The 14,889-nt window shown below is 40.0% G+C and overlaps 1 protein-coding gene across 1 annotated transcript; it reads right to left on the reverse strand.

The window, feature by feature from the left end:
* Window positions 1-4,839: 4,839 nt before the first annotated feature.
* On the reverse strand, window positions 4,840-14,527 carry LOC115016055 (neuronal pentraxin-1-like). The gene is made up of 6 exons (XM_029443719.1): window positions 13,784-14,527; window positions 10,154-10,524; window positions 9,720-10,048; window positions 8,966-9,216; window positions 5,598-5,777; window positions 4,840-5,049 (listed from the first exon to the last, which is right to left on the reverse strand). Exons 1-6 carry the CDS (start codon window positions 14,525-14,527, stop codon window positions 4,840-4,842), a joined length of 2,085 nt encoding a protein of 694 aa, XP_029299579.1.
* Between the last annotated feature and the right edge of the window lie 362 nt (window positions 14,528-14,889).

Genomic DNA, 14,889 nt, shown 5'->3' on the forward strand with positions numbered 1-14,889 from the left:
ATTGCTAAGCTATTTCAAAACCTCTCCTTTTTCCAGTTCCTATTAAATAGTTTTAGATGTTAGTCATGAGGAAAGTTTGACACAGTAGATTCAATCTAGAAGTCTCTTTTTGTTTTTCACTCAGGGGATCATAAACATTTTAATAACTTTAAATGCAATCACTCATCTCAAGTTTCCATACTTGTGTGTCCTCACTAGTGAACCAGCAACATGTGGCCAAAATCTCAAGCTACAGGAATAGAGATCAGCACCTTGTGTCTCGTCACCCTCAGAGGCCCCGTTTGTCCCCGGTCAACCTTCCTCCTCTTCCTGCCTGTCATCACTCACCCTGGTCCCTTCTCCACCAGCGAGCCGTCGCCACCTCCGCTCCTGAGGCCGAGCCAGTACGAGTCTCCCTGCCTCAGACTTTGGGCCTTTTCCCACAGAAACGCCTAAGAAACATGTCAGGATTTGTCAAGAATTGTTTTCATTTCTCCCCCTCCATCAAAGACATAAACTGTGTTACATATAAAGTAAAACTGTGAAAGACAACACAGCGACAACTCCTGCAGACGTCTCCATATTTCATAGCGGTCTTAAAACTATTCTTAACTTCTCTCTCTGATGACGTCTGTGATATGTGTGTTCATCTCAAATGTTTACAAGTGGACACAGAATATATCATCAATGAAGTTCTATGAAAGACACATACATACTAAGAAAAGATGGCAGTTTCCAGGGATGTTATGTGGAATATGATGGAATATACATACTTACAATAATCCTAATGGAAATTTAACATTTGTGTGATGATTAAATAAAGTATAAAATGAGAGGACAGAGCAGAAACAAATTGTGTGTGTGTGTGTGTGTGTGTGTGTGTGCATGTGTGCATGTGTGTGTGTGTGTGTGTGTGTGTTCACCTGCTCCTACTCTGTCCACACAATGTTTGATTGAAATAAACAATCATGACAATCATGCACAATGTTGTTTAAGTGGAGACACTTCAGGTGAATAGGGTACAACTAATAGATTTCACCATGAAACTTCCCCAACTGATTACCTAAGTGTTATGCTGATGCTTATGCACTCTCTCTGTCTCTCACTCACAGACAGACACATATTTGTACTATGCCTAATTGACTAAATGCATTCCCTAGTTTCAAACCCTAACCATCACAACTGCAGTACAAACACGAACCTTTACATAAACTGTTAGTTTAACCCTGAGATTCTCATCCTTCAAACAGCACTTTGAAGAAGTGAGGACCGGACACAATGCCTTTACTTTCCAAAAAGGTCCTCACTCCGTAGGTCTAAATCTTGGGTCAACCCTGACCCTCGGAGCCCACGCACGCACAGTGCTTACCACCGGTGGTGGAGTTGCTGACTCAGCAGTACTGGTTCAGAGCTGGATACTGGAAGAACAGGAGGCGATATGACTGGTTGATCTTCTCTAGTCTATATGTCAGATCTCTCAGATTGGTTTCCTGCAGGGTCGACTGTGACTGGAACATCAAGGAATCAGAAAGACAGAAAATTACATAGGCTACACAATGTCCCATCACTTGTTTCCATGAATACAGGATAATAATGGATGTGTCGGCGAGAAAACAAAGCAGACTGAAGGAGGTAAAAATAATTAAAGCACTATTCACTATCCGCTCTGTAAACCTTCAAATGAAGACATTCAGTCTAAAATAACACGTGAAAAGAATGACGTCTTCATTGTTTACAACATGACAGCTGCTTGTACGACTGTAAAGAATCTTCTGGATAAAAAAAAAAAGCAAAGATGAAGACATTATCAGCTCATGGCACCATTCAAGTACAAACAAAAGACCAAAACAATCTCTGCATCCAACATAGAACTCCATTGTTGTCCAGAAACTATTAAAACACATCAATGAGCCACACTGTTGCTCAGGGTGACATGTTCTTTCATTACCATGAACACGCACCAAATGTGGATTAATCCACTGCTGAAAATAGTCCACATCAAATGCACTTTTTCCTTCTGTTTGAGAGGCTAAAACATAAAACCTGCAGAGAGCAGCTGTTTTAGGAAATCCCTGAGCCTTTAAACATTTTTAATAAGACAGATTAGGGAGGTCACAAAGTATTGACACATTGTTGGTTTTGTTCTTTTCTTTGGATTTATTGACAAGAAAAATATAGAAAAAGAGCAGCCTTATCCTTAATTAATCTTAATTGTAATGTTAGCAAAATCCTTTTCCAACTATATTTTATACTTTCCTTTAAATGACGTAAAAACCTGGTATTTTATTGATTACATTCTTGTATATATTGTAGTTGTTGTAGTATTAAGATCACAATTTAGATGTTCTTTTGTTGAAATGTATTTAAAAATGATTAACATTTGAAGTTTAAATGCATACATGTGGCTGCAGCAAGAAACGTTTTCCAAAAAACCTTTGTCTGTTAATATTTTTTGTGTTCTTCCTCCAGCAGAGCCGATCCATTGTTCATGTTCATGGTTTCAGGAGGCATGAAGGTTTTGTTTCAATAATTGCATTAATGCATAATAGCGCTTGGTTAGCTGTTTTTCTTATGTTGTTTTTATACCTAAAAGCCTTTCTTTCCTAAAAGCAGGAACAAAAGAGCAGCCCAGTGTTCCCGATGTATGAAGATACAGGTTCCTCTGAAGCTCTATGCAAAGCACAACTGTGTCTGATAACAAGCCGGAAGAGTTCAGCAGCTGGTGTACAGTTATACTGTACCACCATGTCCCCGTCACCATCTGCTCTTCATTTCTCATGTTTTGTAATTTGTTTTGACAAATTCTATAACTCATAAATGTAACACAGAGACTCTCACACCTGCACGACCCCAGGGCTGCTCTTTTTAGGTTCTTTTGTATCTTGGCCGGATCAACCAGAATTATAATTTCAAATGCGTCATTCACTATATATATATATATATATATATATATATATTGTACAGTGAAAAATCAAAAAATAAATGAGTTTTTAGACCGGTTCCAATTCATAAAATATTTTGAATATTTTAATTCAAAATCCTGACATCTTTACAAATATTTAATAGTATTTACAGTGCATTTTCTTCCTTTTTCAAGTTTTACAATTCAGTTTATAGTTTTGGCTTACACGTGAGGGAGGGACTGTTGACTGAACACACTGCAATACTTTGAATATTTACAGCCAAAGACACAACAATAAACAATAAACTAATAGACATTAAAGTGTACACCAAAGGCAAAATAAAATTGTATATCTTATTTTTACAAGTAACGTTTGTCAATAATCGGCTTACAAACTATACAGTTCGGTAGAGGGAGGGGGTGTATAAACCGAAGTCTATACAACAGATGAAACAAATGTCACATGCGTTTGGCCAACTATCATGAGAGGAAAACAGGAGCATGGTTTGAAAGTGCTGCTTGTCTTGGCATTACAGTCGAAGAAACATTTTGCAGGTATTTACAGCTGTAGTGCAAAGATGTGGTCCTGATGCTGAGAGATTCAATTACCATGGCAACAACAGATACCCCTTTTCTTATTGTCAATAAAGAGAGCTCATTCTCTCTGAGTTTAACTCAGAGGGGAAAGGGTGATAATGAACAAATAATAAACAGTTTACTTTCAAACTACTACTCTTCACAAACAACCACAGCGTTAAATTTGGGTTGAGAAAGTGATATGTACTTATTTACAATGTGAGGAATGCCATAATAAATGCTTTTAATAATTAAAAACAAACTATCTGATATAATTTACATGTACAAAAACCTTATTTTGTATATAAAAATGTGAAGGTAGAGCTACAAACAGAGATCAACAATGTCTCCTTTCACCTTTTTATCTTCCCTGAGCGTTTGCAAATGTGTGTGTGTGTGTGTGTGTCTCAATCTTTGGGTTTGAGCTGGTCAGAAATAGGCAGGATCAAATCAGTTCTCAACAGGTAAATCCCGCTGTAAGCCACCGGCAGCCCAGAAGACATTGGCATTACCGCGATGACATGTTGAGGGACGGTTAACTCTGCGTTGGTGCAGTCAGGTGACCTGTGGTCATAACGTGTAATGTCTGACATTGAACCGATATGTTCTTATGTCATAGACAACATTCAAACAGAAAACAGATCCCCTTACCGACAGAACGTGATCTTTTCTTTTTAAATTAAAACATCATACTCAGTCCTGCATTGACAAAATGCAATCACGGTTATAGAGAACACATGGATTACATTTTCTTTGAAAGTTTTCAATATGAAATACTAATACAAAACAGTTGTAGGTTGTGCCATATTTGACTTGCATTGTAAAAAAGTCTTGTAACAGCTTTTTTCCTTTGTCTCCACATAACAATGAGCAGATATTTGATTGTCAGTACTTGAGGAACATGTATGAATCCTCATAGTTCAGGTCTCAGTGTGGCTTTATTTGTATCCTGGGCCTTTTAGCCAAGCTGGTGCGGGAGAGCTGATGGCAACAAGCAACCTTTGGACCTGTTCTGATGGAATGAAATCCTATTATGTGTGTTGGATCCCTCAGAGCAGCCGTAGTCATAACCACACAGCCGGTAAATCCAAAGCCCTGCGCTCTTTGGAACCTACAAAGTCGTCTTCTTAGAGCCTTAGAGCGAAGAAGTGATGGTGTAGGTGGAGAAGGCAGTAAGATCGGACAGCAATGGCAAAAATATATAGAAAAGCAAAATAACTCCTCCTGCTCTGCCTGTTGCCCATGGCTGAGCTTGCAACCAGAGATAAATCATTCCCCCCATCTTTGATCCATGACAAAATATAATTTTCACACAAATATGTTTGTGCAAATGTTGGGATGTTGATGCTACAGCTCTGGGTGTTGGGGTCCAGTGTCAGTCCTTAGTGGCAGGGTTCAAAGGGGAGCTCCGTTAGCCCTCCGTGGAGCTCCACATATTCCTCGGACCAGGACATGACATCACCAATGAGGTGACCTCCACAGGTCGCCTGGCTGTAGATCTCGTTGGGCGTCAGAACTCTGGACCAGAACTGGAGATCAGACAACGCTCCCATGAAGGACTGAGTGACGTCGAAGCGGCCCCCCATCGTGTCCTGTGAGAACCAGTGAGGAACAGTTTAAGATTGAACATATTGAATGGACTTAACTCAGGGAATATTGACTGAAGATCTAAATGCAAACTTTAATTAAGACCTTTACACACAGGGGGCGTGACGAATAAATGACACGTCAATAGAAAATACTTGCCTGCGAATATTTTGCAAGAAAACTATTAATGCAACATTTCTTCTATAAAATGTTCGAATAGATTTGGGCCAGCCGATTGTTAAGAAAAAAAGGTTTTATTTTAGGAGTGAATTTGAGTTCCATCTGCCAAACAGTTATGTTTCTGTGCGTAAATATTCATGACAAAAATAACAACAAATGAATCCCACAGAAAAACATCCCGGGTATGTAAAGGCCTTTAGAAAGTCCTAACACAATGATTATAGCTAAGTTCAGATGACACTATGGCAACAATTATTACACCAAACACAACTGTCTTTAAAATTGTTGCTTTCTGCATTTCGATGGTAACTGTATACACATACATTTTCTGTACATACTGGATCTCTGTCAGAAAGCATACCGTATATCTTACCTGCTCCTGGCCCAGGATGAAGGTCCCTCCTGATTTGATGGGTTGCCAGGCTGACAGGTTTTGCCCCGAGCCTTTCTTCACGCCGTCCTGGTAGGCTTCCCAGACACCGTCACGTGTCGCCCACGTTATGCATACATGATGCCACTTCCCATCTGTCATGCTTATTGGCAACGTCACCGCCTAAACACACAGGTGAACAGAGACAGACAAATCAGTAAAGGCGAGAACGAGGAATCGTCTTCTTCTTTCAAAATTGTGAAAACAAATTTCTATGACAAACCACTTTGGGATGATTCTCATCAAAACTGTATTCATCCTTGTAAACTATTAGAATTAAGTTTGAGATTATTCTGTCATTGATCAATTTGATGACCAAATGTGTGACAGTGTATCCCTCCTACAGACATTTAGGCTAATTAAGCAAATCAGATTTATTGCTTTGCTAATCTGTTTGTTTAGCTGACAGCTCACAGTACGAGGGCAAAGGATCTGTCCTCTGTTATCAGCTTTTCAGAGAATGAAAGATTAGAAGGCTAATAGAATAATTGAATAATTTGTATGTCAACAATCAGTGCATAAGTTAACATCATAAAAATAATATAAAAAAACAAAATAATCAGGACTTTCTCAACCTTTTGTGTGAGGAATAGCAGAAGATAGATAAGATGATAGATAGATAGATAGATAGATAGATAGATAGATAGAGAGAATAGATAGATAGATGATAGATATAGATAGATAGATAGAATAGATAGATAGATAGATGATAGATATATAGATAGATAGATAGATGATAGATATATAGATAGATAGATAGATAGATAGATAGATAGATAGATAGATAGATAGATAGATAGATAGATAGATAGATAGATAGATAGATAGATAGATAGATAGATAGATAGATAGATAGATAGATAGATAGATAGATAGATAGATAGATAGATATAGGATAGATAGATAGATAGATAGATAGATAGATAGATAGATAGATAGATAGATATATAGATAGATAGCTCCTCGCTCGCTCGCTCGCTCGCTCTCGCTCCTCGCGATAGATAGATAGATAGATAGATAGATAGATAGATAGATAGATAGATAGATAGATAGATAGATAGATAGATAGATAGATAGATAGATAGATAGATAGATAGATAGATATATAGATAGATAGATAGATAGATAGATAGACAGACAGACAGACAGATATATAGATAGATAGATAGATAGATAGAGATATAGAGATATAGATAGATAGATAGATAGATAGATAGATAGATAGATAGATAGATAGATAGATAGATAGATAGATAGATAGATAGATAGATAGATAGATAGATAGATATATAGATATATAGATAGATAGATAGATAGATAGATAGAGATATAGATAGAGATATAGATAGATAGATAGATAGATAGATAGATAGATAGATAGAGATATAGATAGAGATATAGATAGATAGATAGATAGATAGATAGATAGATAGAGATAGAGATATAGATAGATGATAGATAGATAGAGATATAGATAGATAGATGATAGATAGATAGATAGATAGATAGATAGATAGATAGATAGATAGATAGATAGATAGATAGATAGATTTATTTACTTTATTCAGGCATCCAGTAGGTTAAAACATGACATACAACAATTACCCATCCTACCCCCCCCCCCCGCCATTACAAATGTACATTTCAAATAAGACTTAAAATAAAATAAAAAGTCAAATTAAGTGATAAAGTGATAAATGTTAGAAATACAATAAAACTGTTAGAAATACAAAGTGAAAGTAAAAGTACAGGCTGTTGTGATTTGAAATTGAATTGTATTGAATCTGAATCTGAATCCCTTGCAAGGAATATAAGAAGCCCCTTCTTTGCAAAAAGTTCAATAAAACTTCCAATTAACATGCTAGAGGTGTAAAGAGACGTCGTTATCTGTATCTGTATCTGCTCAACCAACAAAATGATCTGTCTCTGTATCTATATTAGATAGAAGACTGGAAGTGGGCGTGGTTCATACATTAAATCGGGCAAATGTTGTCTTTTCTAACCTGACATTGATTGGTAATGCAATTTGTGTGCATTCAAGGCATCAAACTGATTTAATATTGGTATAATTAACTATGAAATATAATTCCACATCCTCATGCTAAACTATTCATCTCTCTCTCTTTTATGTTAACTGTCTGAAGCCAACCACCCCTTTAACTGGGGGACATGAGGCATGTTTATATTCTGCTATCAAGAGCATTGAGAGAGCTCTGAAAAAACTAAATAGAAAAGTCAGATTTTAAATCTTTTAAAATATTAGTGTAACTATACATCACTAGACTAATGTATTGTAAATAATCATACCATATCATGTTATCATTTTTACTCCCTACAATAAGTATGTTTACATTCTTTCATTTACTTATAACGAAAGATATAGAGAGACAATGTGCTACATGTACTTCTCTTTCATCTTGTCTTGTTAATAAATACATGAATATTATATCCATTGTTCTATGCCCTGTGATATCCTTTTCATATCCCTTTAGTCTGCCACTGCCAACTGACTAAAGGCAATTATCGGCTGTCGGTCAATGTCGGGTCGTTGGTGAGCGTCTGTATGCCTAGTTTTCTCCGCCGCTGATTCAGCATTTTGAAATGGCTGCGGAGACTGTTGGCAAAATAAATCACTCTGATTGGCTGCTCAGCTTAACTAATTCAAATGGTTAACAAACGCTGCTTTGTTTTAATGTGTGTATCATAATAACGGGTTGTATATTTATAGTCATACGTATTACAGTTTGCCATTTCTAAAGACAAATACAGCTGTTGTTGAGTTCACAGGCGCAGAACGTACATGCTAGCTGGCCTTTGGCTGTAGTCTTTGCGGTGTTTGCGTCCAAATGCGACGTTTTGGCCAAGACGCAGGTATTGTGAGGCGACACGATAGACGGCTAGTTCTTTGATGTCTGTTTGGTGTGTCTGGAAATTGACAGTGACTGACGAAACTGCCCTCTCCCCTGGTGAGGTGATGCTGTCCTGTCAGTCTGAGCTATGAGTATCACACCTTACTATGTGCAACATTAGTAACACGGATGTGTGAGAACTGCAGTGGTACCTCCTACCGACACAGGACTCAGCTCAGAGAAGCAGCTTTTTGACTGGGAAATCCCTCTATAAGAACGTCTTTAATTCTTTACTATACTTCACCAGTGTTTTCTCTACCAGAATCAGCAGGGACCACCGCACACACAGGAGCTAACTTAACAATGTCATTTGTTAAAGTTGCAAAGCGTTTCCAAATCGGGGGTTCTCAATATTTTATGGCCCTTGACGCTGTACATGACATTTTATTGCATTTATTTTACCTTGTCGTTGATTAGCAGCTCCATAGGGTTGCTGCCCCATTTGATGAGCACTAGCTCGTTGGCTTGTCCAGGCACGGCGTAGGAGAAGGGCGTACCGAGGCCAGGACCAGCTCCTGCCTTCATCCACAGGCAGATGGTCATGGCGAAGATTTCGTTGACCACCGCACGCTTCATCCTGGCGTACATGTAGTTGGTTTTCATGGGGAAGTCGAGCAGGAAAGCACTGGGACTCTTTAGCTTCTTATGGTTTCCTGGTGAGACGGAGAGTGCAGAATTTAGATGCATGTCAGAGTACAAACCACCAGCAGTTGATTTTAGATGAACATCTGTTTCAAGCCACCGCTACAGACATATTTCTACAGCAGTTTAATTGACAGATTTCTCATAGGCTATCTACTTGTCTTTAAGTCAAATGTCTTCAGGATATAGTTGTAGTCCTGATATGGCGCTCACAACACAACACTGCTGCTTTAAAAAAAACGTCTCGTCAACAATATTGCATGTTGATATCATCACAGTTAATGTTTAAATACCGCAACGTCTCGTCATCGTTTTGTCTTCGTCATGGAAAAGAAGGACGTTGACGAACATAATTAGTTGTAGCTTTTGTTAACAAAATTTACACTCCTGCCAGGTTCCACTTTTGAGTCAGCCCTTTCTGTGAGTTAAATGCTGGCTTATAATTACTGCACAAGTTTAAAATGTAAAAACAATGATTACATGAGAGGCTAAACTGTACAGTGTGTGCGTGTACCGTGATCAGTGTTGCCATGGTGCAGTTGGCTAAGCACTGTTTCCAGCTTGCTGTGCCCCGCGCCTCGCAGATTTGTCTCTTTGCTGCTGGAAGACAGCCGCCGTGGGTTATGATCGGTACCGTGGCGGCTGTCATGGTGGCTGTCATGGTGGCCGTTGCTGCGGTGATTATCATGGTGATCATCATGGTGGTCATCGTGGTGTCCAGGTGCATGGTGATAGTCGTGGTGATCATCGTGGTGGCCACCGCCTTGGTGATCATCGTGGTGATCATCGTGATGATCATCGTGATGATCATCGTGGTGGTCATCATGATGGTCATCATGGTGGGTGCTGTGATGGTAGCCATTGTGACCACGCTGCCGGCTAGGGTGCCTGTCATAGCGGTCATGATGGTGATAATGGTGAATGCGGCGATGGTTGTTCCTGTGGCTACCGTGGTTATAATGGCTGTCGTGATGGTCATCATAGTGACCAGTACCGCGGTGGTCATCAAGGTGGTCGTCACGATGACCAGTACCACGGTGGTCGTCGCGGTGACCAGTACCACGGTGGTCATCGTGGTGGTCGTCCCGGTGACCAGTACCACGGTGGTCATCATGGTGGTCATCATGATGGTCATCATGGTGGTCGTCATGGTGGTCGTCAGGGTGGCTGCTGCCGTGGTGGTCGTCGTCATGGTGGTCGTCGTGGTGATCATCACGGTGATCTCGGTAGTAGCTGTGCAGCTGCTCCTCCAGGGCGGTGATCTTCCGCTGGAGGAGTTCTCTCAGGGAGCTGGAGTAGGAGCTGGAGGAGTTCCTGGCCTGCAGAAGCATGAACACATCAGTCAGGATATCTGACAGTACGCATACAGTGCAAGAAAAGAACTCTGCTCTGTACGATTCAGGTCAAACTATTTAAAGACTCTTTGTTTAGCCCTTGATTTATTTGGCACAATTTAAACCTTTTTATCATAAAAATGCTACTATCTTACTCTGTTGTAAAGCCCCCAACAATGTTGGGTTTATTTAATGCATTAGATCGCTCCAACGACAGGATTATTGGAATATAAAGATACTTCGCGAGGGGGTTAATTTGCGATGCAAATATGTGAGAGTTAAACTCTCATTATTAATTTGAAAGCCGTCATCGACAAGAAGTCCTAAAAGTGACATGACAACTGAGCAAAATGGGATTCAGAAAAAGCTAGTAAGTGGAACATGAGATGGGATATGGTTAACTCCTGTTTTCCAAGGTCAAGAAGGAACTCATGCTTCAAGAAGTGTCAAATAAGCTCTGAGCTCTGAAATTGCTAAATTTCGAAAGTCACAAGTTGTTGCAGTAAATTCAGTGATATGCACTGCATGAAGAAGAATTATGAAATTACATTTAAAGTTGCAGGGGAATAGTGTCTGTCCCTCCCTCCTCTCCCTTGCTCATCCTTGTCTTCCTCACCAGCAAATCCGGCTTTGTTCCTTGCCAGCGCACCCCACAATTAATAGCCTCGTCAGGGAGGATGAAGCTAATTGAAAGTGAGGCTGGCTAGCACCCTTCGGCGCGTGGCCAGAGGCTGGAGGTGTAGACATCCTGTTAGAGTAGGGAGTGACGGAAGGTAAATCTTGGCTTGGCTTCTGTGTTGTCTCACACCTTTAAAGGGGGATAAATGAGATTTCTGGCAACACTTTCCCTGAGCGTGGCCTGAGACCACCTGCACTGATAACGTGGAATTCACAGGCCAGCAGGCAGCAGGGTTTTAGTCTCGCAATTCGACACCAGCATCATTAAATGTTGAAAAATAAGGGAGAAAACAGAACCACATGCATGCCTTGTTTTAGGTGCTGAAACACAATTTAGAGAATGTATCACATGCTATCCCATACTGTCCAATGACAAAAATCAAGGAGAGCAATGACAACAGCTACTATAGCTCACAGTGAGCCCTAATTTAGTGGAGTCACAGTGAAATACATTTTGATTAAAAAGTGACATTTTTGACAACTTTGTTGGCTTGTGACCCTTGAAAACGACACATAATAGACTTACATGGCCTGGTTTCCGTAGAGGAAACAGATCCTTAACCTCGATGCGATTAACCAGGATGAATAAACAGTAAATAAATGTATAGATAACAATTTCTCAGAAACTAGTACCTTCCCTCTTCCTCCTCTAAGCTTCACTCATCTCACTCCAAAATGTGATGGTTGGACCAAGGGGTTGTATAAGGTTAGGGGTTAGTGTTAATCAACTTAGAGGAGCTTCCTGCTTGAGTTTAGGCTTGGCCAATGATATCCAGCAGAGAGCTCGAGAGCCGGAAGACATCAGCATCCAAAGGCTCAGAGACAACAGACGAAGAGCTGTGATATTAGCTTTGTGGGTGGTGTGTGCCTGACAAATGCTGGTGGGTGGTTCATGTGTGTGTGAGACGTATCTCCTCCAACTTTTCAATCTTACTTTAAATGTTTGTGTTTTTTCTAAAACTACAGACACGTAAATAAAAGTAACATCACCTTTTAAAAATCCAAATATTCAACTCTAAAAAATATGTATTATTAATGCATTGAACAAAAACAGTTTCCTCAGGGTTACCATGTCTTCAGGAAACACATCCTTCGCACGGTATTTTGGAAGCAGACAGGAATGGCAGATTATTCTGCGGCTGAGTTTGTGACCCTTAATGACGCAAGATATGACCTCAATTAAGTCAAACCTTTGATAGGCTTCCCTGCAGACTGTTCAGCCTCTCCTCGTAGACACATTACTAAGCATCTCAAAAATGTTTGTATAGTGCAGGAAGAGTAAGTCCCTCTTTAGGAGCTCTTACAGAATGTTTACCCTTTTTACCTGAAGCATCACAGCTTTAATTACTGCCATATGAATATATTTAGATAGGAGACAGTTCAGTGCCATACTAGCCTTGCAGCATTTTTGTAGTTAAGAAAATAAACTCTTGGATTTAATTATTTAATTACTTTTTACTGTAGGAGTCAATTTTGATCACTGTACTTGAGAAAGAGCAGAACCCCGGGGGACTAACATAATGGTATTAAACATATATTAACCATTTGTCTTCTTTGGATAGTTTACATCATAAGTTAAATAGGTTAACCATCAACTTGCTTGCGTACTTGCAGAATTTTTAACTGCTTCAACTCTCTGTGCGGCCTGATTTTGTGTTTCAGCGCTGCAGTGACTTCATTAGTTATTTGTGTACTGTGAATTAAAGCTTTACAGCCCCCTCGACATTCATGGGGCTGGAAGAGAAAGTGCAGTGTTTTTGTTTGCCCATTACAGGGGTCCAAAGTTATTTACATTGTACATTAATAATATTTGCAACGTGTCCAAAATACACACAAAAATGTTTTTGTTTGCAGCTGATACAACATTACGTTCTGGTAAAGATTTTGAGAAGCACAGTGAAAACGGAATTCAAAACTTTAAAACATTGGTTTGATATTACCCAGTTGTCATTACCTTCAAATAAAACTAAATTTATATTTTTTCGATATTAAAGTTGGGAGTTGTTATTGACCACAAACTATGCTGGAAACCATATAGATAAATACATTCTCTATTTACTCTATTTTAGATATTTTAGACTTTAACCCGCGCAATTAATGTATAAAGTAAAAATAGCTTTCAGACTGTTTCAAGTGTTTCAAGTCTTCAGCATAAACCTTTTTTAGTCAGCATAAACTTGCTTTGGTTTGTCATATTTCAAAAGTAATGAATTATTATTGTTTTAATAATTTTGTGTATTTGATTTGTATGAGTTAAAAATGATTTAAATAAAATTGACTTAAATAAACTACAATCTTCCACCTTCTTTAGCTGTAGTGAAGCTACAAGCGAAAAAGTCAATACTGCAGGTCAACCTGTAAAAGCCACCATTAGGTGGAGCTCCAACTCTCAATTGTTTGGCAATAAGCAGGTTGTCATAAGAATAATAAAGCAGAAAATTGTGATACAAGATATTTAACAGGTGACAAATACATGGAGCGGCATTTTCCCCCTGCTGTCCTGAACTTCACAAATATCCATCTACTTGGTTCTTATCTTTCCATTGGCCAAAATTCTTGCACTCACCTGCAAGCTCTCCAGCCTCTCCTTCAGTGTCTGCAGTGTTTTGCCCGTTTGTTCAGGGGAGAAGGAGCTGTGTTTTCCGTACGACGAGCCCTTCCTGTGGTGGGGGTCCGGCCTGTGGTTACCATGGGAGTAGTGGTGATCACTAGTGTGATGCGATGAAGGCCCGTGGTGTGACGATGATGGCGTATGGTGGCTGCTGTGAGGCCCGTGGTGGTCATCATGGTGGTCGTCATGATGGTTGTCATGGGTATCGTGATTGCTGTTGTGGTGGTTGTCATGGTGATCTGTGCTATGGTGACCGCCGAAGCCCTCGCATAAGGTCAGCTTGGCGGTCAACTCCCTGATGGTCTCCCGTTGGTCCAGGATGGTCTCTTTTTGCCTCACAAGGCTCTCACGCAGGTGCAAGATCGTGGCTTTGGCCTCGTCAGACATCATACCTCGCCGGCTACTGCCATTGTGACCATTAGTGTGGCCATTACTGCTCGGTCCATGGGGCACACTGGGTGGGGAATAGCAGCTGGGGTCTGCTTCTGGGGGAATTGGGGTGCAAACAAATTTGGGGCTTATACCATAGTCATATTCTATGCCGGGCAAACTTCCTGCTGCTGTTGAAGCACATGACAGGAAGTAGTAGAAAATTAGAGCACGTCGGTGGAAGAAGGGAAGGATAAACCCCAGAGCGGCTCCAACCCATTGCTGGTGTCTTGCAGACTTCAGGTTCAGAGGACTGACGTCTCTGGCCATTTTTGGCCAGAGTACAAGTTATTCCTCGACAAATGAGAGTCCTCCCAGTCCTTAGCTTTGTTGTGACGAACACCATGAATGGAGGTCATATGCGTTGGATTGAAAGGTGGCAGGGCAACGCATGTCAACTCTTAAATCGCAGATGAAATCTCCCAGACAGCATAAATTCCTTTTAGAGGACAAGCAGTAAAAATTCAAAGGTGGTATTCCAAAAACGCACAGGAGGGTGCTGCCAAAGTCTTGCCTTCAAGAGAACCGTGTTGTATCACCCCAGATTCTTTGGCTCCATGGCAAGTTTACAAGCCGTGCGAGCTGGACTGATGTATCTTGATAGGTCCTGCTGTTTTTGGGAAGAGGGGTTG

Source organism: Cottoperca gobio, chromosome 11 (assembly GCF_900634415.1).
Source record: "Cottoperca gobio chromosome 11, fCotGob3.1, whole genome shotgun sequence".
Lineage (NCBI taxonomy): Eukaryota > Metazoa > Chordata > Actinopteri > Perciformes > Bovichtidae > Cottoperca > Cottoperca gobio.

What these genes read in the sequence shown, in the direction of transcription:
- LOC115016055 (XM_029443719.1), bottom strand. Translation starts at nt 14,527, where the DNA reads ATGGCCAGAGACGTCAGTCCTCTGAACCTGAAGTCTGCAAGACACCAG. An exon ending in AGAGGCTGGAGAGCTTGCAG is followed by an intron (nt 10,525 to 13,783) that starts GTGAGTGCAAGA and finishes ATGCTTCTGCAG; the next exon opens with GCCAGGAACTCCTCCAGCTC. An exon ending in TCATCCTGGGCCAGGAGCAG is followed by an intron (nt 5,050 to 5,597) that starts GTAAGATATACG and finishes TGGTTCTCACAG; the next exon opens with GACACGATGGGGGGCCGCTT.